Source organism: Papio anubis, chromosome 18 (genome assembly GCF_008728515.1).
Source record: "Papio anubis isolate 15944 chromosome 18, Panubis1.0, whole genome shotgun sequence".
NCBI classification, from domain to species: Eukaryota; Metazoa; Chordata; class Mammalia; order Primates; family Cercopithecidae; genus Papio; species Papio anubis.
In genome coordinates, this window is record NC_044993.1 from 62457455 (window position 1) to 62481382 (window position 23928).

The 23928-nt window shown below is 49.9% G+C and overlaps 1 protein-coding gene across 7 annotated transcripts in view; it reads left to right on the top strand.

Annotated features, from left to right (window-relative positions):
* The window catches only part of LOC101011777, a 154612-nt gene that overhangs the window by 14980 nt on the left and 115704 nt on the right, over positions 1-23928 (top strand). For 6 of the 7 annotated variants that reach the window (XR_004179846.1, XM_031658476.1, XM_031658471.1 and 3 more), the window contains 6 exons: positions 4025-4164; positions 10956-11059; positions 12167-12332; positions 19934-20119; positions 20382-20534; positions 22311-22455. Coding sequence is in view for 6 of the 7 variants with exons in the window: in XM_031658476.1 (XP_031514336.1) it covers positions 4025-4164; positions 10956-11059; positions 12167-12332; positions 19934-20119; positions 20382-20534; positions 22311-22455 (894 nt within the window). In the remaining variant the exon portion in view is untranslated. Of the gene's footprint in view, positions 1-4024; positions 4165-10955; positions 11060-12166; positions 12333-19933; positions 20120-20381; positions 20535-22310; positions 22456-23928 lie in introns of those variants that run through there. The other variant, XM_031658475.1, reaches the window with a different exon arrangement.

The window sequence follows — 23928 nt, forward strand, 5'->3', positions numbered from 1 at the left end:
CTGCCCTCCCCGTACATCGACCCTCAGCTGCAGAAACTAGCTGTGCCTGAGGGCATCCAGGCTTGCCAGGACCCAGTGGTGTCCCACTGAGTTGGATGAGATTTCTTTTTTTTTCCTCCTTTTTAACAGCTTTATTAAGACAGAATTCACATACCATACAATTCAGCATTTAAAGTGTACAGTTCACTGGTTTCTAGTATATTCAGAGTTGTACATCCATCATCACCACAATCAACTTTATTATTATTTTATTTTATATTTTGAAACGGAGGCTTGCTTTGTCACCCAGGCTGGGGTGCAGTGGCGTGATCTCAGCTCACTGCAACCTCCTCTCCAGGTTCATGCAGTGCTCCCGCCCCAGCCTCCAAATAGCTGGGATTATAGGTGTGCACCACCATGCCCGGCTAATTTTTGTATTTTTAGTAGAGATGGAGTTTCCCCATATCGGCCAAGCTGGTCTCAAACTCCTGACCTCAGGTGTCTGATCCGCCTGCTTCGGCCTCCCAAATTGCTGGGATTACAGGCGTGAGCCACCGTGCCAGGCCCCATTATTGTTATCATTATTATTATTATTATTTTGAGATGGAGTCTGGCTCTGTTGCCCAGCCTGGAGTGCAGTAGCGTGATCTCAGCTCACTGCAACCTCCTCCTCCTGGGCTCAAGGGATTCTCCTGCTTCAGCCTCCTGAGTAGCTGGGATTACAGGCACCTGCCACCATGCGCAGCTAGTTTTGTGTTTTTAGTAGTGATGGGGTTTTACAACCAGGGTGGGCTCCAACTGCTGACCTCAGGTGATCTGCCCACCTTGACCTCCCAAAGTGCTAGGATTATAGACGTGAGCCACTGTGCCCAGTCTTCAACTTAGTTTTTTAAAGAGGCAGTCTTGCTCTGTCACCCAGGCTGGAATGCAATGGTGCGTCGACCTCTCCAGCTCAAGGGATTCCCCCAGCCTTAGCCTCCCCAGTACAGCTGTGCACCACCATGCCTGGCTAATTTTTTAAACTTTCTGTGTAGAAAGAGGGTCTCGCTATGTTGCCCAGGCTGGTCTCAAACTCCTGGTTGCAAGTGATCTTACTACTGCAGCCTTCCATAGTGCTGGGATTACAGGTGTGAACCACTGTGGTCCACCTTAATCAACTTGAGAACATTGTCACCACCCTAAAAACAAACCTTGTGCTCATGAGCCCTCATCTTCCCAGACCCTGGCAGCCACTCAACTACTTTCTTCCTCTGATTTTCCTGTTCTGGGATTTCATATAAATGTGGTCATAAAGTGTGTGCTTTTCTGTCTAACTTCTTCACTCAGCACAATGTTTAAGGTTCATCCATGTTGTGGCCTGAATTGGAATGTTTTCTTTTTCTTTGCTGAGTAATATTCCATTGTATGGAGGAGTTTTTTCATATTTTCACTGTCATTCCCAGGAGGCGTTTGGAGTCAGAACTCGATTGTAATTCTGACTCTATGTGGTGTGACTTGGGCTGATAGCGTCTCTCTGTGCCTCAGTTTCCTTAGCTGTAAATATATGGGTAGGTCACCCCTTACCCCATAGGTTATGGGGAAAGTTACAGAAAATGGTCAGCTGGACACAGTGGCTCAAGCCTGTAATCCCAGCACCTTGGGAGGACAAAGGGAGCAGACTGCCTGACTCCAGGAGTTCGAGACCAGTCTGGCAACATGATGAAACCCCGTCACTGTGAAAAATACAAAAAATTAGTCAGGCATGGTGGTGTGAGTCTGTAATTCCAGCTGCTTGGGAGTCTGAAGTGGGAAGATCACCTGAGCCCAGAAGGTCGAGGCTGCAGTGAGCTGTGATCGCGTCACTGCACTCCAGCCTGGGTGACAGAGTGAGACCCCTTCTGAAAAAAAAAAAAAAAAAAAAAAAAATCATCACTGCCTTTAGCTAAGCACCTGACACGTGGCGTCTATGAACATTCACATCCTCCTGGCCCCATTCTTTAGGGCCTGATCCCAAAGGCATACTCGGGAATGAGCCTTTATCCCTCCTTGAAGTTCTGCACTGGGTTCAGATGGCCCTGACTTGGCCCTGTCCTTCTCCCTGGGTTGGAGTCATCTGGTTCCCAGCTGTCATGGGAGAATTCTCCTTAGGTTTGCAGATTCTTGGCAGGTCATCAGGAGTGTGTTTTCATTCATGCTTACCCCAAATGCCTGTCTGAGCACCTGTTGGTGCTAAGCACTGCTGGGGCTCTGGGGACAGGGCTGTGATCATGGTCGACTCCATTCCCATCACACTGAGGCTGACACCCTCCTGGGAGGGGGGAACCACAGATGGGGGAAAAAACCCAGTCAGGGTGGCTTGAGACTGTGATCCGTGTCAGGAAAGAAGTTAAACAGCTGCATGACAGCTAGTGACTTAAACGGGGCGGCGGTGGGGTGGGGGTGGTGGGCAAGAGGGCCTCTGAGGAAGTAATGATTTTGCTGAAGGATAAGACAAGATCAGCTTTGGGAAGATGCAGGAAAGAGCATTCAGGGAGGAAACAGGAAATGTTTCCCTGGGGCAGGAGCGACCTCTGTGTGTCCCAGGCACCTGGGGGGCTAAGGAGAGGTCTGAGGATTAGATGGATGAATGTGTGCACCTGTGTGGAGCCAGACACACTGTGAGGGCGGGTGCCCAGGCCTGCAGGCGGCCAGGTGGTGGTGGACAGCATCTAGAAGGTGCACGCCTTTGCCAAGGAGCATTGAAGCTGACGAAGGTGTGGATTGTGGATTCGAGGGTAGGTCTTTGGCTGAGGTGTGGGGGTCCAAGCGGGGCTTAGGAAAGGTTAACACCATGGCTGTGTGCAGAGCAGAGGGCAGTTTCTGCCGTCACCCATCGTTACTAGGAAGCAGTCACAGGACTGAATGCATGAGAGAGATGAAGATTTATTGTTTTGACAAGGTTATGTGTGACATGGTACAAAAGGACACGGTTAAAATGAGTCCCCCCTCTCCAGAGGCTGACACCATTCCTTGCTTCCAGTATACTCTTCCAGACAAATTCTGTGTACTTACAGATACATAGGCGACTGTGTCTATTTGGTTGGTCTGGTGTTTTGTTTTGTTTTGAGACAGGGTCTCGTTCTTGTGGCCCAGGCTGGAGTGCAGTGGCGTGATCTCAGTTCACTACAACCTCCACCTCCCAGGTTCAAGCAATTATCCTGCCTCAGCCTTCCATGTGGCTGGGACTACAGGCACCTGCCACCATGCCCAGTTAATTTTTTGTATTTTTAATAGACACAGGTTTCACCATGCTGGCCAGGCTGGTCTCGAACTCCTGACCTCGGGCGATCCATTGACTTTGGCCTCCCAAAGTGCTGGGATTACAGGCGTGAGCCTCTGTGCCTGTCTTAGAGCAGTCTATTTTTATTTTTGAACCATACACTGTTCTGCATCTTGCCTTGGTCACTCGATGGCTTGGAGATCTTTCCAAAGCAGGGCGTGTCCTGCTGACCTGTTTCTGTTAAAGGATACTTAGCGTTGGCTGGGCGCAGTGGCTCATGCCTGCAATCTCAGCACTTTGGGAGGCCGAGGCGGGCGGATCACAAGGTCAGGAGATTGAGACCATCCTGGCTAACACAGTGAAACCCTGTCTCTGCTAAAAATACAAAAAAATTAGCCGGGCGTGGTGGTGGGCGCCTGTATTCCCAGCTACTCCGGAGGCTGAGGCAGGAGAATGGCGTGAACCCGGGAGGCGGAGCTTGCAGTGAGCCGAGATAGTGCTCCTGCACTCCAGCCTGGGCGACAGCGCAAGACTCCGTCTCAAAAAAAAAAAGATACTCAGTGTTCCCTGGTGTGAGTGGTCCACAGTTAGTTTGCCCAGCTCCCGCTGGTGGGTACATAGGTGCTTCCTATCTTAGGCTGTTTGCAAGGATGGTGCCATGATTTCCCTCGTAGACACCCCTCTTACCTGTTGTCTGAAACATGCTGAAGGAAGCATTGGTGGGGATGGGGGCAACTCCCAGAGGGCTTTCTAGCTCACTCTGGCCTTTCCCCATATGGTCATCCCATCCACCTCTTCCCATCTCAGATCCAGATGCTGGAGATGATAAAGACATGACCCCAAGCAGCCTGCTGTATGAGTGGGAGGAGACACCATCCCAGGCCATGGTGGCCACCGCAGCCACGTTAGTGAGGAGACTGTGCCTGGCTCAGACCACTAGCATGGAGGTAAGTGGCTTCTCCAGCCCCAGGCCAGAGTCTTTCTTGGCCTTGAGTCCCTAGGACACCTTCCTCTTCCTGCCCATATCATGGCCCATCCTCTCATATTTAATGTCAAGGCTGTCATGTATGGGTGGGTAGGTTGTGCACTGCACAACTGTACTTCATTGCAAAAGCAAGGAAATCTAGATGTTGTATGCCAAGCCAGTGCCCCAGTCCAGGTTGGATGTGGGCAGAGGGGAAGCCTTTTCTCCTCTGTCTGTCTCGGAGCATACAACAGTCCTCTTGACTCGCAGTGTAACCTCCCAGACCTAGCCACATGTGAGCCTCAGCATTGAGGACTTCCCACAGCAAAGTTAGAAACACATGGCCCAGGCCTCCTCCAAAACTCCTGGCTGTTTCAAGTCAAGAGGCAGATGTGGCTTTGAGACTTATGGCCAGTTCCTTCCTTGGTGATCATCAAGAATCTGAGGCCCTGAGGCTGAGCTGTGATGATGAGATTCTCCTCCCCAACTGTCTTTTTCTGAGAGAGGGCCCTGAACCCACATGTAAGATGCAAAGCATGAGAGAGATGGTTTAGCATGGTACAGTCCCTGGGGGAGGAAAGTGATGTGTCATTGGATTGAAGACTCGCCCAGATAATCTAGGATGATCATATCTCAAGATCCTTAACTTAATTACATCTGCAAAGATCCTTTTTCCAAATAAGGGAAATTTACAGGTTGTAGGACTTAGGACATAGACATATAATTTTGGGGGCGTCCATTCAGTGTTCTACAATTTTTTTTTTTTTTTTTGAGACAGAGTCTTGCTCTGTCCCCCAGGCTGGAGTGCAGTGGTGCAATATTGGCTCACTGCAAGCTCTACCTCCCAGGTTCACACCATTTTCCTCCTCCCGAGTAGCTGGGACTACAGGCACCTGCCGCCACACCTGGCTAACTTTTTTTTTTTTGTATTTTTAGTAGAGATGGGGTTTCATCGTGTTAGCCAGGATGGTCTCTATCTCCTGACCTCGTGATCCGCCCACCTCAGCCTCCCAAAGTGCTGGGATTACAGGCGTGAGCCACTGTGCCCAGCCTTTTTTTTTAGACAGCGTCTCACTCTGTTGCCCAGGCTGGAGTATAGTGGCGCAATCATGGCTCACTGCAGCCTTGACCTCCCAGGCTAAAGCGATCCTCTCACCTCAGCCTCCAAAGTAGCTGGGACTGCAGGTGCATGCCACCACACCTGGCTAATTCTTGTGTTTTTTGTAGAGACAGGGTTTTGCCATGTTGCCCAGGCTTGTCTTGAACTTCTGGACAAAAATAATCCTCCTACCTCAGCTTGCCAAGGTGTTGGGATTACAGGCGTGAGCCACTGCACTCTGCCAAGTCTTTATAGTTTAGTTGAGCACTTAGTGTATGCTCAGACAATAAACTCCAGGGCCTCACTTGTGTTACCTAATTTAATCTCAGTGATATTCATATCATTGTGCCCATTTTGCAGATGAGCAAACTGAAGCTTGAAGAGTTTAGGAAATGTGCTTAAAGCCACACTGCTAGTAAGTGATAGAGCTGGGCTGTTAACCCAGGCAGCCTGGCCCAGAGCAGGGTTTCTCACCCTGGGTGCTGTGGACACTGAGGGCTGGGTCATTCTTTGTCGGGGATGTCGGGGAGGCTGTCACGTGCAATGTGGGATGTTTAGCAGCATCTCTGGCCTCTCCTCACTAGATGTTATCATCATCCCCACCTGTAGTCCGTGGCAGCCAGATGGCCCTGGGGAGCACAGTTGTCACCAGTAGGGGACCGCTGCTCTGTGACCTGTGCTGTAACCGTTGCACTGCTGAGCCTCATGGCTTGATGGGAAGACAGGGCTGCATTCTTTGGCCTTAAAAGCACCCCTGACCACCTAAGTGGACATTTCCCCTGGCAGGGGTGGCTCAGGGCAAGGGCTGCAGGCTTGGGTCTCCACTTTTGGGTGCTGGTGGAGCTAGCCCCAGAGGGCACTGTGTGGCTGTCTTTTACTTACAGACTGAAAAAGAAGTTATTGCCACCAGGGAGGTCCCCTGGGCTGAGGGGTAAAAAGCTGAGGACCCTGTTGCTGGAAATGGCTTTGCAGGGCCACATCGGTGCACACCAAGCAGCTCCTGGGCCCCTGGGAGGGCTGAGGGCCTGCCTGGGTTGCCAGGGGGACAGACCTCATGAGCTTTGGCTTGAAATGCCTCTGCCCCTCCCCATTGATGGTGGGTGGGAGACAAGGTTTGTTTTTCAGTCCGGAAACAAAACCAGGACTCAGCGCTCAATAGAAGCAAACCCCCAAGTCGGGCCCTCTGTGGAGAGGCCCCGGAGTTTGGATGTGGGGGGCAGAGGGTGGGATGGCCAAGGGCGTCCCTAAGGAACAAAGGAGGAAGAAGCAAGAGTGCATTGGGGGTGGGAGGGGCAGACAGAGGGAGCCAGCGGGGCCAACTCCAGGCTGCCAGGAAAGATGCCTGGGAGAGGGCATGGCTAATCACCAATCTTGGGTGTTCTGAGAACAAGGAGCTGGAGTTACAGGTGTTTATTAAGGGCTGACTGTGTGCAGTCATGAAACGGCACGGACAGTGGCAGAACGGGACTGGCTCACAAGAGTGGGTGAGTAGATTTCCAGATGTCCCGCAGACTGGTTGTTAAACACTGCTGTTTTAAACATTAAGTTGTGGCCAGGCACAGTGGCTCGTGCCTGTAATCCCAGCACTTTGGGAAGCTGAGGCAGGCAGATCACCTGAGGTCAGGAGTTCAAGACCAGCCTGGTCAACATGGTGAAACCCCGTCTCTACTCAAAATAGAAAAATTAGTCAGAAGCCTGTAATCCCAGCTACTTGAAAGGCTGAGACAGAAGAATCACTTGAACCCAGGAGGCAGAGGTTGCAGTGAGCAGAGATCCCTCCACTGCACTTCAGCCTGGGCGACAAGAGCAAGACTCCACCTCAAATAAATAAAATAAAATAAAATAAAACAAAATAAATAGTTGTATAAACATAGCTGATTAATGGGTACAAATACAGACTTCAATAGAAATCAGACTAATACTCAATAGATTCCTATGATGACTATAATTAACAATGCTACATTTAAAAATAGCTAGAAGAGAATAATTTGAACGTTTCTAATGTAAAGAAAAGATAAATAGTTATGGTGATGGGTATCGCAATTATCCTGATTTGAATCGATGAATGTATCAAATTATTTCATGGGTACCCTGAAAATATGTGCATCTAATGTGTATCAACAAGTAAATAGGGTGGGCACGGTGGCTCACACCTGTAATCCCAGCACTTTGGGAGGCTGAGATGGATGATCACTTGAGCCCAGGGGTTTGAGACCAGCTTGGGCAACATAGGAAGAGCCCATCTCTACAAAAAACAATCCAAGCATGGTGGTACATGCCTGTGGTCCTGGCTACTTGGGAAGCTGAGGCAGGAGGTTGGCTTGAGCCTGGGAGGTTGAGGCTACAGTGAGCTGTGATCACACCACTGCACTCCAGCCTGGGTAACAGAGTGAGACTCTTCTCCAAAAAAAAAAGGAAAAATTTAAAAATCAAATAAAAATAATTATATTAGAAACAAAGGTATTAAGTACTCCAAACCACGACTACCTGGTTATTTTACTACATTTTACTATTGTCTTTCCATTAGAGGTTAGTCATGTTTGTTGTAACTGTATGGTGGAAATATGATATGATGTGCTAAGGTGCATTTCTTCCCAGGTCTGTCCTTAGCAATTGCATGTTGGTTGCCTGAAATTGACCATGGTGGGTGTATTTACACCATGGGAATTGGCAAACGCTACAAATCAGGACTTTTTTTTTTTTTTTAAAGCCATTGCATATAGGATGCTGGTTAAGAATGTGGGTTTAGGAGCTGGTGCCCTGGGTTCAAGTCTCTGCTCTGCTACTGGGTAGCATGCAGCCAGCAGCACCTGACTCAAACACTTTTTGAATGTCACTTTCCTTCTCTGTCAGCTTAGACCAGTGCCTGGAACGTAGTAAAGGCTCCTTGCTAAGTAACTAGTGGCGTAGTTATTATTACAATTTTTTTTTTTTTCTGAGACGGTATTGCTCTGTCACCTAGGCTGGAGTGCAGTGGTGCGATCTTGGCTCACTGTAACTGCTGCCTCCCGAGTTAAAGTGATTCTCCTGTCTCAGCCTCTTGAATAGCTGGAATTACAGGCTCGCGCCACCATGCCCCGTTAGGTTTTGTATTTTTGGTAGAGATGAGGTTTCACCATGTTGGCCAGGCTGGTCTCGAACTCCTGACCGCAAATGATCCGCCTGCCTCGACCTCCCAAAGTGCTAGGATTACAGGTGTGAGCCACTGCACCCAGCCTTATTACTATTATCATGTGTTATTGGTGGTGATGGGGGTGGCAGGTTTCTTATTGAACTACATGTCTGTTTGTCTTTTTTTTTTTTTTTGAGACGGTATCTCGCTATGTTGCTCAGGCTGGAGAGTGCAGTGGCGTGATCTCGGGTCACTGCAACTACAAACTCCATCTCTTGGTTCAAGTGATTCTCTTGCCTCAGCCTCCTGAATAGCTGGGATTAACAGGCATGCAACACCAAGCCTGGCTAATTTTTGCATTTTTAGTAGAGACAGGGTTTCACCAGGTTGGCCATGCTGGTCTCAAACTCCTGACTTCCAGTGATCCACCCTGCTGGGCCTCGCAAAGTGCTGTGATTATAGGCGTGAACTACCGCCAGGCCCCAGACTTGATTTCTAGGCAGGAGCCTTGGACCCTTTGTCTCCATCCATAGCCTGCCTAGATCTGCCCTCTTTTCTCCTTTTGAGTTTCTTCTTCTCCTAGTGAAGGGAAACCAGGATGAGCCACTAATGATCCCTCCTGTTGTGGCTGGATCTGAAAGGCCCATTTTCAGGGTAACACTTGTGGCCAGAGGCTTGCCCAGAGCAGGAGGAGTGGTCCCGGGCAGGCACCATCTCCAGGTGCCCCTCTGCACACGTGTTCCCAACCCAGGGTGCCAAGGGCAGTCGGGGAAAGGCAGCCACCAGCCAGATGGAAATGTGGCCGAGCCCATTAGGAAGGAAGGAAGCAGGACTGGAACTGAAATTTTTTTGGATAGCAGACCCAAACTGGGCAATAGAGTCTTTTAGGCTACCAGTGGTCAGGGCCAGCTGCGATGGTGGCAGTTAGTCTGCAGCAGGTGCTGGCTCGTGGGTCCCGCCGGAGGAAGGAAAGACAGAGCTGAGGGTTGCCACTGGCTCTGCCCACAGAAGGCATATTCTGGGAAGGCTGCCTGGACTCTGGCAGGCAGACACGTTGGCAGGTGGGCCGAGTGACGAGTTAGGGTCTGTGTTGCAGGCTGTGTCTTGCTGAGATCGAGCTGTGTGTGCAGGGATTCCGTCACAGCCACACACAGCAGGGAGGCCCAGGGTCAGGGAAGCAGGTCCCAGTCTCGGAGGAACCCTGGGTGGGTGGGGGCTTCAGACCTGGCCCTGGTCAAGCCTGCGGGAAGCATGGGGGCTTTCCTGCAGGAAGCCAGGACCTGGCTTGGCTTGGCTCCTACCTTGTTGCTCTTTCTGTGGCTTTGGGTTCAGGCCATGCAGTCAGCCTGAGACTACAGGGGTACCAGAAGGGAAAGTTTCCCAAACTAAATGTGTCCTAAACCCAGGGGCTGTTCTCTGAGTGCAATCCTTTATTTCTTGAGCTTTGGGCCCTCTGCACCCCCTATAATGCCCTTTATTAGTCATCACTGTTAATAATTGTATAAAACAATTACATTTTTTAAAATTAGAAATAGTGGAAAAGGGTGGGAACAATGGCTCACGCCTGGAATCCTGGCACTTGGGGAGGCCAAGGTGGGTGGATCACTTGAGCCCAGGAGTTTGAGACCAGCCTGGGCAACAAGGTGCAACCTCATCTCTATAAAAAATACAAAAAAATTAGCTGAGCATGGTGATGCGTGCCTATATTCCCAGCTGCACGGGAGGCTGAGGTGGGAGGATTGCTTGAGCCCAGGAGGTTGAGGCTGCAGTAAGAAGTGATTGTGCTGCTGCAGTCCATCCTGGGAGACAGAGGGAGACCCTGTCTCTTAGAAAAAAAAATAGTCCAGGCGTGGTGGCTCATGCCTGTAATCCCAGCCCTTTGGGGGACTGAGGTGGGCAGATCATGAGGTCAGGAGATCAAGACCATCCTGGCTAACATGGGGAAACCTTGTCTCTACTAAAAATACAAAAAATTAGCCAGACATGGTCACAGGTGCCTGTAATCCCAGTTACTCAGGAGGCTGAGGCAGGAGAATCACCTGAACCCAGGAGATGGAGGTTGCATTGAGCCGAGATCGTGTCACTGTACCCTAGGCTGGGCAACAGAGTGAGACTGTCTCAAAAATATATATATATATTATATAGGAAAAGATTGCTACCTCAGTAAATATTTGAAATATGCTAAGACTCATTAGAATAATTATATTACAATCATAGTGAACATTTATTGGGCTTTTATTAGATGCCACAGATTCAGATACTATGCCTGTTCTTTCACTGCCATATCCTGAGTGCAATGCAAGGCACATAGTAGGTGCTCAATAAATACCTGTTAAATTAAAGAAAAATGAGCCAACCTGTGTGCTTGTAGGGGCTGGGGGTGTAGTGAGGGAGAAGCCAGACCTGGAGCTTCATCTCACTGGGTCTTAGGACACCTTGGGAGAAGGTAGCAGGTCCTTCCTACTTTCCCCACAGTTGTGCTTGCAGGCAGGGGACGGGTGAGGTGAACTTCGGGGATCCTCTACACCGCTGGGTGTCTCATGCTGCCCCCTCTGAATTCCAGGCCATGGACTTGTTCCTGACACTGGTGTCCCAGCTCCAGGGCCTTTCCGGGGCTGAGCTGATGGAACTCTGGCGACATTCTTCCTTCAAATGCCGAGACAACGGGTAAGGCCCCTCTCCGGGTGGGGGATGGACCAGGAGCTGGCTGGGGGCATCCCTGGGTTGTGGGGAGTATTGGTGCTGTCCTGGGTTCCCAGTGAGGGATGGATGCTGATGCCTCATCCCGTCCCCACGACACTGACTTGTCCTCGGTCCGAAAACGTGCACCAAGAAGGAGATTAAGTGGGGAGCCTGGAGGTTCCCACGGGGCCCAAGCTTGATCCTGCGTGAGACCAGAAGCTGAAGGGCCTGGCGGATAAAGACAGCCATTGTTCCCTTCCCCAGACGGGGACCCTCTTGCTGGAATTAGCATTCCAATGCGCCCAGGGTACCCTCCTGCGGGGGTGGAGAGTCAGGGCTGGGAGGTGCTGGGCAGGGCGGGGATTCTACCACCCAGACCTTGGTGATTTGGAGCCAGTAAGGGGGGTAAAGAGACTCCTAATCTCGGAGGGGAATCTCTGAGGCACTAACTCCGTCAGCCCAGGGCTATGCTCAGGAGTTTGAGATCAGCCTGGGCAACAAAGCAATGCCCCCATCTCCACAACAAATTTGAAAGTTAGCTCGAGGTGGTGGTGAACACCTGTGGTCCCAGCTACTTGGCAGGCCGAGTGGGAGGATCACCTGAGCCCAGGAGGTAGAGGCTGCAGTGAGGTGCGATCGCACCCCTGCACTGCAGCCTGGATGACAGAGTGAGACGCTGTCTCAGAAAAAAGGAAAAAATAAATGTCCTGATGTTGTGCTGAGTATCTGAGGTTTAAACGAGAGACCATTTGCTGATTGTTGGTTCCTGTTCCGCTAGCGATTTTTACTCCTACTCGGTGACATTTGCTTGGGTGGATTTCAGCAGAGCACTGGGTGTGGACTTGTGTTTTCCCAAACCACTGTGTTTTTTGGGTGGGTAGAGCTGCCAGGGTCTGGGCTGGGTGCTGCTGTGCTAAGAGCACAGGCATCAGCCAGGCTCAAGGGATCCCAGACCCGGGTCAGCCCCTCCCAAGGTGTGAGGGTGGGAATGTCTGCACCTTACCTCTCTAAGCCTCAGTTTACCCCCGGGTGACTTCAGTGAGATGAGGCTTGCAGGCACTCAGCACGTGTGGGTCACCTTGATGATCTCAGGCAGCCACTGTTGGATGCCCTGCCTTCCTGTGGGACAGAGCACTGTGTGGGCCTCATGAAGGAACTCATCGCATCCGGGGAGGTGGAGGCAGACGAGGCGGAGGTGTGGCTGTCATCACTGGCCTTCCTCCCACAGCCCACAGATGCTATGGTTCACATGCTGCTGGTGAGTCCCTGCACCCCACCCAGAGCCCGGGTGTCCTCCCTCCCTGGTTGGCTGCTGGTTAGATGCGGGGGAGGTGATTGGTTCTTTTGTGCCAGCCCCTTGTAGGATCAGTGGAGGGGGCCAGACCGCCCAACCTCCTGGGCTACTGTGGCAGGTTCAAGGGAGCCTTTGGTATCAGAGAGTTCCGGGTTCAAGTGTCAGCATTGTGCCTCCCACCTGTGTGATCCCAGGCAAGTGACTTAACTTTTCTGAGCCTGTTTTCTGATTATTATTATTATTACTTGAGACGGAGTCTTGCTGTGTCACCCAGACTGGAGAGCAGTGGTGCAATCTCAGCTCACTGCAACCTCCACCTCCCGGGTTCAAGCGATTCTTCTGCCTCAGTCTCCCATGTAGCTGGGACTACAGGCGCCCGCCACCACACCCTGCTAAGTTTCGTATCTTTTTTTTTTTTTTTTTTTTCAGTAGAGACAGGGTTTCACCTTGTTGGCCAGGCTGGTCTGGAACTCCTGACCTCAAGTGATCCACCCGCCTCAGCCTCCCGCAGTGCTGGGATTATAGGTGTGAGCCATCATGCCTGGCTGTTTTCTGATGTCTAAAAGGAGAATGGAATTGGTACCTCTATCCTGGGCTCATAGTGAGGAATGAATTGCTGCGTGTGAAGTGGTTCTCCTGGTGTCTGGCACGAACTCTGAGCGCTTGAAATCAGAGCTGCTATTATTTTTATAAACACACATATTTAATGAGTCTGGAAATTAGGAAATCTGCGTGAGATGAGGTTAATAATTTCTGCCAATAGGGAAGGTCTCATTTAACCCTTGAGATGTCTCTATGAAGTAAGTGCTCTTATCATCCCCAATTTGCAGGTGAGAAAACTGAGGCCCAAAGAGGTAGGGCAGCTTACTGTACCTGCCTCACGTGCGATGTTCCACCTGCAGGCCAGAGTTCATGCCTCTCTGGGTCGTGTTTTCTTGTTCTGTCCTCGAGTTAGGAGGGCCCTGCATGATCTGTGGCAGGTTCTGGGGATGCGCTGGCTTTGTGAAGCCTGGGGAGAGGGAGGGGGAAGGAGGGGGAGTGGGGAGTCAGGGGCAAGCAGGGAGAGAGTATTTCAATGAACTTTTTACTTGAGAATAATTTTATTTATTATTTATTTATTTATTTATTTATTTATTTATTTATTTATTTATTTTTGAGACTGAGTCTCCCTCTGTTGCCCAGGTTAGAGTGTAGTGGCACAATCTTGGCTCACTGCAACCTCCGCCCCCGCCGGGTTCAAGCGATTCTCCCTGCCTCAGCTTCCCCAGTAGCAGGGATTACAGGCACCTGCCACCAAGCCTGGATAATTTTTGCATTTTTAGTAGAGAAAGAGTTTTGCCATGTTGACCAGGCTGGTCTTGAACTCCTGACCTCAGGTGATCCACCTGCCTTGGCCTTCCAAAGTGCTGGGATTACAGGCATGAGTCACTGTGCCCGGTCCAGAATAATTTTAGATTTACCAAAAAAAAGATTGCAAGGTTAACAGAGGGTGTTTCTGTCTAGCCCTCACCAGGGTTTCCCAACCGTGAATGTCCTGTGCCACCAGGAAGCACTGGCCCTGACCAAGCGGCTGAGTGGGTCTGTTCCCATGAAGGAAACCCCAGACTACTGTGATTCCCCACTTTTTCCATGAATGTGCTCTGTCTGTTCTGGAATCTCCTCCAGTGCACCCCGTTGCTGTCAGTGGGTGTGAGGTTTAATCACGTTGTAAGCTCTCCGATCATTACATGTCTGTTTTCGTGTGTACAAGCTGGGCAATTTTTTTTTTTTTTTGAGACAGAGTGTCTCTCTGTCACCCAGGCTGGAGTGCAGTGGCCCATTCATGGCTCATTGCAGCCTCAACCTCCCGGGCTCAAGTGATCCTCCCACCTCCGCTTCCTGAGTAGCTGGGACATGCACCACCACACCTGGCTAATTTCTGTAATTCTTGTATAGATGAGGTCTGGCCACATTGTTGAGGCTGATCTCAAACTTCTGAGCTCAGGTGATCTGCCTACCACAGACTCCCAAAGTGCTGAGATGACAGGCATGAGCCACCATGCCCAGTCCATGAATTTTTACAACTCTGTTTGTTCACCTGTGTCACCACCCCTAGAACAAGAGAGAGGACGTTTCTGACTCCAGAAGGCTCTCTAGTGCCCCTCGCAGTTGGTGATGTCCAGAGGTCACCACAGTTCTGATGCTTGTGCTCTTGAGATTCACATGGGCCTTGGAGGCCGAATTCTTTTCACCCACGTCCTCTGTGGGATTGGTCCGTGCCGCTGTGTGTGCGAGAACTTTGTTCTTTCCCAAGCTGAGCCATACTCAGTTGCCTCCTTGTAGTTTCCTCTCTTTTTTTTTTTTTTGTTCCAATGATATTTATTCTTTTCTATTTTTTTTTTTTTTTTAATTCTCATTCTTTTTTTTTTTTTTTTTTTAATTTATTTATTATTATTATACTTTAAGTTGTAGGGTACATGTGCATAACGTGCAGGTTTGTTACATATGTATACTTGTGCCATGTTGGTCTGCTGCACCCATCAACTCGTCATTTACATCAGGTATAACTCCCAATGCAATCCCTCCCCCCTCCCCCCCCCCATGATAGGCCCCGGTGTGTGATGTTCCCCTTCCTGAGTCCAAGTGATCTCATTGTTCAGTTCCCACCTATGAGTGAGAACATGCGGTGTTTGGTTTTCTGTTCTTGTGATAGTTTGCTAAGAATGATGGTTTCCAGCTGCATCCATGTCCCTACAAAGGACGCAAACTCATCCTTTTTTATGGCTGCATAGTATTCCATGGTGTATATGTGCCACATTTTCTTAATCCAATCTGTCACTGATGGACATTTGGGTTGATTCCAAGTCTTTGCTATTGTGAATAGTGCTGCAATAAACATACGTGTGCATGTGTCTTTATAGCAGCATAATTTATAATCCTTTGGGTATATCCCCAGTAATGGGATGGCTGGGTCATATGGTACATCTAGTTCTAGATCCTTGAGGAATCGCCATACTGTTTTCCATAATGGTTGAACTAGTTTACAATCCCACCAACAGTGTAAAAGTGTTCCTATTTCTCCACATCCTCTCCAGCACCTGTTGTTTCCTGACTTTTGAATGATCGCCATTCTAACTGGTGTGAGATGGTATCTCATTGTGGTTTTGATTTGCATTTCTCTGATGGCCAGTGATGATGAGCATTTTTTCATATGTCTGTTGGCTGTATGAATGTCTTCTTTTGAGAAATGTCTGTTCATATCCTTTGCCCACTTTTTGATGGGGTTGTTTGTTTTTTTCTTGTAAATTTGTTTGAGTTCTTTGTAGGTTCTGGATATTAGCCCTTTGTCAGATGAGTAGATTGCAAAAATTTTCTCCCATTCTGTAGGTTGCCTGTTCACTCTGATGGTAGTTTCTTTTGCTGTGCAGAAGCTCTTTAGTTTAATGAGATCCCATTTGTCAATTATAGCTTTTGCTGCTGTTGCTTTTGGTGTTTTAGACATGAAGTCTTTGCCCATGCCTATGTCCTGAATGGTACTACCTAGGTTTTCCTCTAGGGTTTTTATGGTATTAGGTCTAACATTTAAGTCTCTAATCCATCTTGAATTAATTTTCGTATAAGGAGTAAGGAAAGGATCCAGTTTCAGCTTTCTACTTATGGCTAGCCAATTTTCCCAGCACCATTTATTAAATAGGGAATCCTGTCCCCATTTCTTGTTTCTCTCAGGTTTGTCAAAGATCAGATGGCTGTAGATGTGTGGTGTTATTTCTGAGGACTCTGTTCTGTTCCATTGGTCTATATCTCTGTTTTGGTACCAGTACCACGCTGTTTTGGTTAATGGTGCCTTTATTTTATTTTATTTTGTTTTATTTTATTTTATTTTATTATTTTTCGAGACAGAGCCTCTGTTGCCCAGGCTGGAGTGCAGTGGCGCGATCTCAGCTCACTTCAACCTCCGCCTCCCGGGTTCAAGTGATTCTCATGCCTCAGCCTCCTGAGTAGCTGGGATTGTGATGTACACCACCACATCCTGCTAAATTTTTTTGTATTTTTAGTAGAAACGGGGTTTCACCATGTTGGCCAGGCTGGTCTCGAACTCCTGAGCTCATGGGATTTGCCTGCCTCGGCCTCCCAAAGTGCTGGGATTACAGGCATGAGCCACTGCGCCCGGTCTTCTTCATGTGTCTTTCAATGAACAGAAGTTCTTCATGTTGGTGAAGTGCGGCTTCTTGATGCTTTCGAGCTGGTGTTTGATCTCCCTCAGGTCCCGACGCTTCCTGTCTTGTCTTCTCCCAGCTCTGTTTTCTTACCTTTTCAGGGAGGGTTGGCTTGAGCATGATGACTGAGCTTTAGAATCATGTTGGAAAAGTGAAATCAGCTCATTAAGGGTCACAGGTTTGAGGATAATTTTATTTTTCCATCTTTAAAAATGAAAAAGAGTGAATATTTTAAACAGACTTAACTGAAGTGTAAGTAAGCCTTCATAAGTTAGAGATTTTTGCATTGTTTTTTTTCTCCTCCCGCTTTCTTTTTTTTCTTTTTTAAAATTTATTTTTCTTTCAAAATTACTTGTTCTTCTCTTTGTGATGTGGTATTTTTCTTTCAAAATTACTTGTTCTTCTCTTTGTGATGTGGTTTCTGTTTTTTGTGAAAACAGGGAAGGCTGGCCATTCTGGGCGCATCCCCAGGGCAGCCATACACAGAACCAACTGGGTCATTACTGTCTGGACTGCTCAGCACCCAGGCCTCATGCTGGCCCAGCTCTCCTGGCGGGGCCACCGGAAGCGGCTCACAGATCTGGGCTCTCTGCCAGCCAAGTGGCACCAGCCTGCCCCACAGCCCTGCAGGGCGTGACCAGGCTTCTGGCTCCAGCTTTGGTCTGGGACAGGCCCGAGCCTGCCCTTTCTGTGCCCCCACCACTTTTCTTGGGCACAGTAGGCAGAGGCGGGAACCTCCAGCAGGCAGCCCCTCCCACGTGCCCGAGAGCTTCTTAGTCTTTTTATAACCCCTGCGCTCCCAGCCCAGCCCGCTTGCCCTGCTCTGTATTAAGAAAACAGACAGCTTTGTTTTCCTTGCCCAAATATAGGGAAACATTAAATGTGCTTTTTCCAGGCTCCACACACCCCTGTCCTTTCACACAAAAAAACATGCAGTGAGATGCACACGCCAAGACCCACACACATGTATCCTGAGCGCACGTGTATGCACACGGGACACGCCCCACACACACTGAAGCATGCACCCATTGCACTGCGACTTACACACATATACTGGATCATGTGGACATGCACGGAACCGCACGTACACTGACACAGGCTCACACCAAGGCACAGGGACATACAAACACACAGGGATATGCACACACATGCTGGATCATGTATACACACACAGACCCCCCCACACACTGATGCAGGCTCACACCGAGGCAGGCTTTCCAAGGACAGCCACATGGGGAAATGCAGGGACACACACCCACAGCATAGACCTGTCAACACACACACACACACACACACACACACATATATATTGAGGCATACATGCCAAGACTCATATACCTGGAGATGCAGATATATACCCCAGCGTGTGCACATGTGGACACATGGCAGGACATGCACATACAGCAGGACACTTACGCAGTGGGACGTGTGGAGACAGCCACCCACACCTGGACACATGCACGGGCACACCAAGATACACTCGGCTGTGCATGGGCACACAAGGGACACACAGCGCACACACACGTACCTGGATACATGGGCACATGCACACACCCACTGGGACACACGAGGTGCCCACATGGGGACACGTGTGCACAGGCATCCACCAGGAAATACATACATACTAGGGTACTCGAGTGAGCTGACACACCTGCAGACTCACATGGGAACATACACACCCACAAGCACTGGGATTCCACAGCACACACCAATATGCACACACACAGATGCTCATGTTCACACCTTCACACAGTGTGCTCACACCCTAGCATAACACAAACCTGGTGAAGACTCACGAATCCAAGGAAAGAACAGAGCTGGGCAGGCCAGGCATGGTGGCTCACGCTTGTAATTCTAGCACTTTGGGAGGCGGGCAGATCACCTGAGGTTAGGAGTTTGAGACCAGCCTGGCCAAAATGGTGAAACCCCATCTCTACTAAAAATACAAAAATTAACCGGGCATGGTAGCGCACGTCTGTAATCCCAGCTACTCAGGAAGCTGAGGCAGGAGAATCGCTTGATCCCAGGAGGCAGAGGTTGCAGTGAGCTGAGATTGTGTCGCTGCACTCCAGCCTGGGTGACAGGAGCGAGACTCCATCTCGGGGTGGGAAGGGACAGCGCTGGGCAGAGATTTTATTTCCTCACACCTGCCAAGCGGTCCCTGTTGTAGAGTCGTGTGGGTCTAGCACAGAGGCCCGCCAGGGCTGGATTTTAGGGTGAGCCCAGAATTTGCATTTTGAGAAGCAGTGAGTGTTGGGATCATGCCTGGCCTGGGATCCAGACCCTCCTGGGTTAAATCTCAATTCTGCTTTTTACAGCTGGGCTACCTGAGGTACGTTCCTTACCCTTTCTGTGCCTCAGTTTCCTCGTCTGCAAAATGAAAATAAGAAAGGCAACGTGTGTGACATGTTATCAGCAGTCTGGCTTGTAGTGAACACAATTTGTTTACTAAGTTTTATTGGCCTAGACCGTGGCTCATGCCTGTAATCCCAGCACCAAGGCAGGCAGATCAGTTGAGGTCAGGAGTTCACAACCAGCTTGGTCAACGTGGTGAAACCCGGCTTTACTAAAAATACAAAAATTGGCCGAGCGTCGTGGCACGTGTCTGTAATCTCAGCTACGTGGGAGGCTGAGGCAGGGGAGTCGAGTGGACCCAAGAGGCGGAGGTTGCAGTGAGCCTAGATGGCACCACTGCACTCCAGCCTGGATGACAGAGCAAGACTCCGTCTAAAAAAAAAAAAAAAAAAAAAAAAGATTTGTTGGTCTGATTTCTCTGAGGTGCCTGGGGCTGGGAGCACCTCTGTCCTGAACCCCCTCCTGTTTGCCTTCCTTTCGCTGAAGCCTTCAGTGCCCTGGAGTGAGGGTAGCTGGGCGTCTGAGTGGTGGGTCACATGGGGTGCGTTTTTTTTTTTCTTTTCTTTGAGACAGAATCTCGCTCTGCCACCCAGGCTGGAGTTCAGTGGTGCAATCTCAGCTCACTGCAGCCTCTGCCTCCCGGGTTCAAGGGATTCTTGTGCCGTAGCCTCACAAGTAGCTGGGATTACAGGCGTGCATCACCACGCCTGGCTAATTTTTGTATTTTTAGTAGAGAAAGGGTTTTGCCATGGTGGCCAGGCTGGTCTCGAACTCCTGACCTCAGGTGATCCACCCGCCTTGGCCTCCAAAGTGCTGGGATTACAGGCATGAGCCACCGTGCCCAGCCTCTGGGGTGCTTTTACAATGTTCCCTGAACAGAGCAATTTGTTTAGACTCTGGGGGACTCGGCTCCGTATTACAAAATGCCCCAGGTGAGTTGGTGTGTGGCCAGGGTGAGGCCTGTGAAGAGCATTTACCCACCTTCTCTGGGTGGGGGCCCATTTCTGTCCCCAGCCACTGCTCCAGACCCCGCGGGCCAGCCCTGGCGCCTTCCTGGGCATCTCAGCCCTGGTGCACAACCTCTGTGCTTCTCTGGATGCGCCCTGCGGACAGCTGCCTGGAGTCCGCTCTCTAGTGAGGATCCTGGGAGATGCCTTGGGTGAGAACTGTACCATCCAGGAGCCTTCGGATGATGACAAGGTGAGGACATCCAGTGTCCTGAGTACCGGCTTCAGTGCCCCCAGTGTGGCCCAAGCCAAGCAGCAAGCTCCAGGTGGAGAGGGTGGGGATGTGTTCCCTGACTTTCCCTGCTTCTGCCCTTCCTAATATCCCCCATCCCCCCTTCCCCCCTTCACCCCATCTCCCTACCCTCCTGCCTGCCCCTCCACGCCACTGCCCCTCCCTACACCACTGCCCCTCCCCACACCACTCCCCTCATGGTCCTCCCTCCATCTCGATTTAGCTCCGGCTTGTGCTGAAGGCGATCGGCAACGCGGGCTTGGCAGCTATGGCTCTCACCCCTACACTGAGTGCCTGTGCATCTCTGAGAAGCAGCGCCCCCGAGATCCGGCTGGGGGCCATCCAGGCCTTCCGGAGGGTCCTCTGCTCTGCAGACGTGAGCCCTTGTGTGCTGTTTCACTGGGTTGGGGTTGGGTGGTGGTAGTTCTCGAACCACAGTTTGCTAAGTCACTTCTTCAATTGTTCATTCATTTATCATGTATTTAATGAGCACCTACTGTGGGCTGGGTACTAGTGTGAATAGGTATCTAGGTCTAAGCCTGTGTGTAGTGTGGGAAGCAGATTATTTATCAAACGCACAAACAACCATATGATTACCAGTGCCATCTGTGCCCCACTGTAGTACAGGGTTTGTCAGACTATGGGCCATGGGCTACTTCCTGGCCCTTTGTCTTTTTTTGTCAATAAAGTTTTATTCGAACACAGCCATACCCATCCATTTATGTGATGTCTATGGCTGCTTTCCTGCTCCACCTGCAGAGTCAACTCATTGCAAGAGACTGCATGGCCTGCAGAGTCTAAAAGAGTTCTCTGTCCCTTTACAGAAAAAGTTTGCTAATCCTTGGGCCAGTACCTCCCTTCTTACTCAAAGTTGTAGTCCCTTCATTGACCTCCCAGGCCCTGAGGGATCTGACCTCTGGACCTCACCTGCTCTTTTCACCTCCCATCCCTCGTCCGCAGCACATTGCCCTTTCTGTTGTTCCTTAAACACTTGTGACCCTCTCTTGCCCCAGGCCCTTTGCACATGCTGTCCCCTTTCCTGGTACACTTTTCCCCCAGATGTCTCCAGGCCTTTCTTTTTCACCTCCCGTAGGTCTTAGCTTAAAAGGCACTTTCACCCTGTTTCCTCATTTCCCCATTTCATTTTTCCGTCTTTAGGGTTTATTACCATCTAACTTTCTTTCTTTTTTTTTTTTTTTTTGAGATGGAGTCTCACTCTGTCACCTAGGCTGGAGTGCAGTGGCGCAATCCCTGCTCATTGCAAGCTCCGCCTCCTGGGTTCACGCCATTCTCCTGCCTCCGCCTCCTGAGTAGCTGGGACTACGTGCATCCACCACCACACCTGGCTAATTTTTTTGTGTTTTTAGTAGAGATGGGATTTCACCATGTTAGCCAGGACAGTCTCAATCTCCTGACCTCGTGACCCTCTCGTCTCGGCCTCCCAAAGTGCTGGGATTACAGGCATGAACCACCGTGCCCGGCCACCACCTAACTTTTTATATAGTTCACATGCTAATCTCATTGACTGTCTCTCTGCACTAGGATAACAGCTTCAGGTGGACAGGAGCTGGGCTGGTCTTGTTTATGGCTGTCACCTAGCACAGTGTTGGGTGCACAGTTGCTGCTTAGTTAATATTTGTTGCATGGATGGATGGGTGGGTGGATGGATGATGGGTGGGTGGATGGGTGAATGGTTAGATGGATGAGTGGGTGGGGGAATGGATGATGGGTGGGTGGCTGACTGGCTGCGGAGGAAGCCAGTAGATATTGAGGGAGTCACAATGTGGGGAGGTGGCTTGCTTAGGAAAGTGCCCAGGAAGGCCAAGACATTTAAAGACCTACTGTGTGGCAAGACACTATGCTGTTTTTGTAAATAGTTTTATTGGAATGTAGCCATGCCCATTTGTTGGGGAATTGATGAGGCTCTCTAGGCTGGGGCTTGTAGAGACTGGGAATTAGGCACGGTCAGTGAACCCCTGCTACCTCCCACAACTGCGCCACAGGTGAGTGTGTGTCGGGGAAGCCTCCCACAGTGGGGACATCAGGACAGCTGGGGCTAGGCGGCAGGTCCACCTGCTGGAGCCAGGGACATCATACTCCTGGGTGGAGATAGGTGAGCCTTGGGTGATGGCCTTCCTTCTGCCTGAGCCAGCGATCGGTGCTCTCCCGTCTGTATCAATCTCCGGAGGAGGATGCTGAGATCCGTATCAATGCCTACCTGGCCCTGATGAGATGCCCTAGTGAGGAGGTGTTTGCCCAGGTGCGGCACACCCAGGCAGGCGAGCTGTCCACCCAGGGTGAGCCATGGGTGTGTGTGTGGGAGGGGTGTGGGCAGGGGTGGGGCTGGGAGGGCACCTCCTGGAGAGTGCAGGGGGCTTGAGAGCATCCTCTCCTTCCACTCCTCTGGTATCCTCCTGTCTTCTTGTTCCCCTGTTTCTCTACCATACTGTCTTGATAAGGGGCTGTATCTTCTTCCCTCCCCTACGTGGCAATTCTAGTCCCCATTCTGCTGCTGAATGACTTTGGAGAAGTTGCTTCTCTTCTCTGGCCCTTACTTTCCTCATCTGTAAAGTGGGATGGGAATCAGTCCTCTTTTAGCTCTGGCCAGATCACGACACAGTATCCTAAAGAGAGACCTAAGATAGAAGAGGGATGGCATCGGCAAATCTCAGATTCCTTCTGGAGTGAGACAATTCCCTTTATACAGGCACCTGAACCCACAGATGTAAATTCAAAGAAAATAAGTTCAACTGATGGTTGAAAAAATTTCCATAATGCATAGTGGGGTGAGAGCCTGGAGCCCGAGAGCCCAGGTTCAAATCCCAGCTTCACCACTTCCTTCCTGTATGCCTTTAGACAAGTAAGTAAACCTTTTTGAGGCTCCATTTCTGTACCTGTATATTTTAGGTACAGATAAAATCTACAATAGGGATAATGCTAGTACGTCCCTCATAGAGTGTTGCAAGCATAAAATGAGTTAATACACAAAGACATTTCGAGTGCATAGTGCGTCATATGTATGACTCTTGCTTTTAATGTTGTAATCACTACTGCTGTTATTAATGCAGTATAGCTAGATGATCAAAATTTTAAAGCATAGGCAAGGGACAAATGGAAAATGAGTCTTCCTTCCTCTTCCCCCCAATATCTTCCTGTGTCCTGAAGATACATAATGTGAGCAATTCTCCTGTACATGTAATACATACATAAACATACACATGTATCTCCTTAACAGTAGCATCTCAGGATCATGTTCTACTTGTTATTGTGCTTTTGTGCTTTGTTTTTGTTTTTGTTTGTTTTTATTTTTGTTTTTTGAGACGGAATCTCGCTCTGTTGCCCAGGCTGTAGTGTGATGGCGTGATCTTGGTTCACTGCAAGCTCCACTTTCTAGGTTCACGCCATTCTCCTTCCTCAGCCTCCCAAGCAGCTGGGACTACAGGTGCCTGCCACCACGCCCGGCTAATTTTTTGTATTTTTTTAGTAGAGATGGGGTTTCACCACGTTAGCCAGGATGGTCTCAATCTCCTGACCTCGTGATCTGCCCACCTCAGCCTCCCGAAGTGCTGGGATTACAGGCATGAGCCACCGCACCTGGCCTTTTTTTCTTTTTTTTGAGACAGAGTCTTGCTCTGTCGCCCAGGCTGGAGTGCAATGGCACAGGCGCGGCTCTCTGCAACCTCTGCCTCCTGGGTTCAAGCAATTCCCCTGCCTTGGCCTCTTGGGTAGCTGGGATTACAGATGTGCACTACCATGTCTGGCTAATTTTT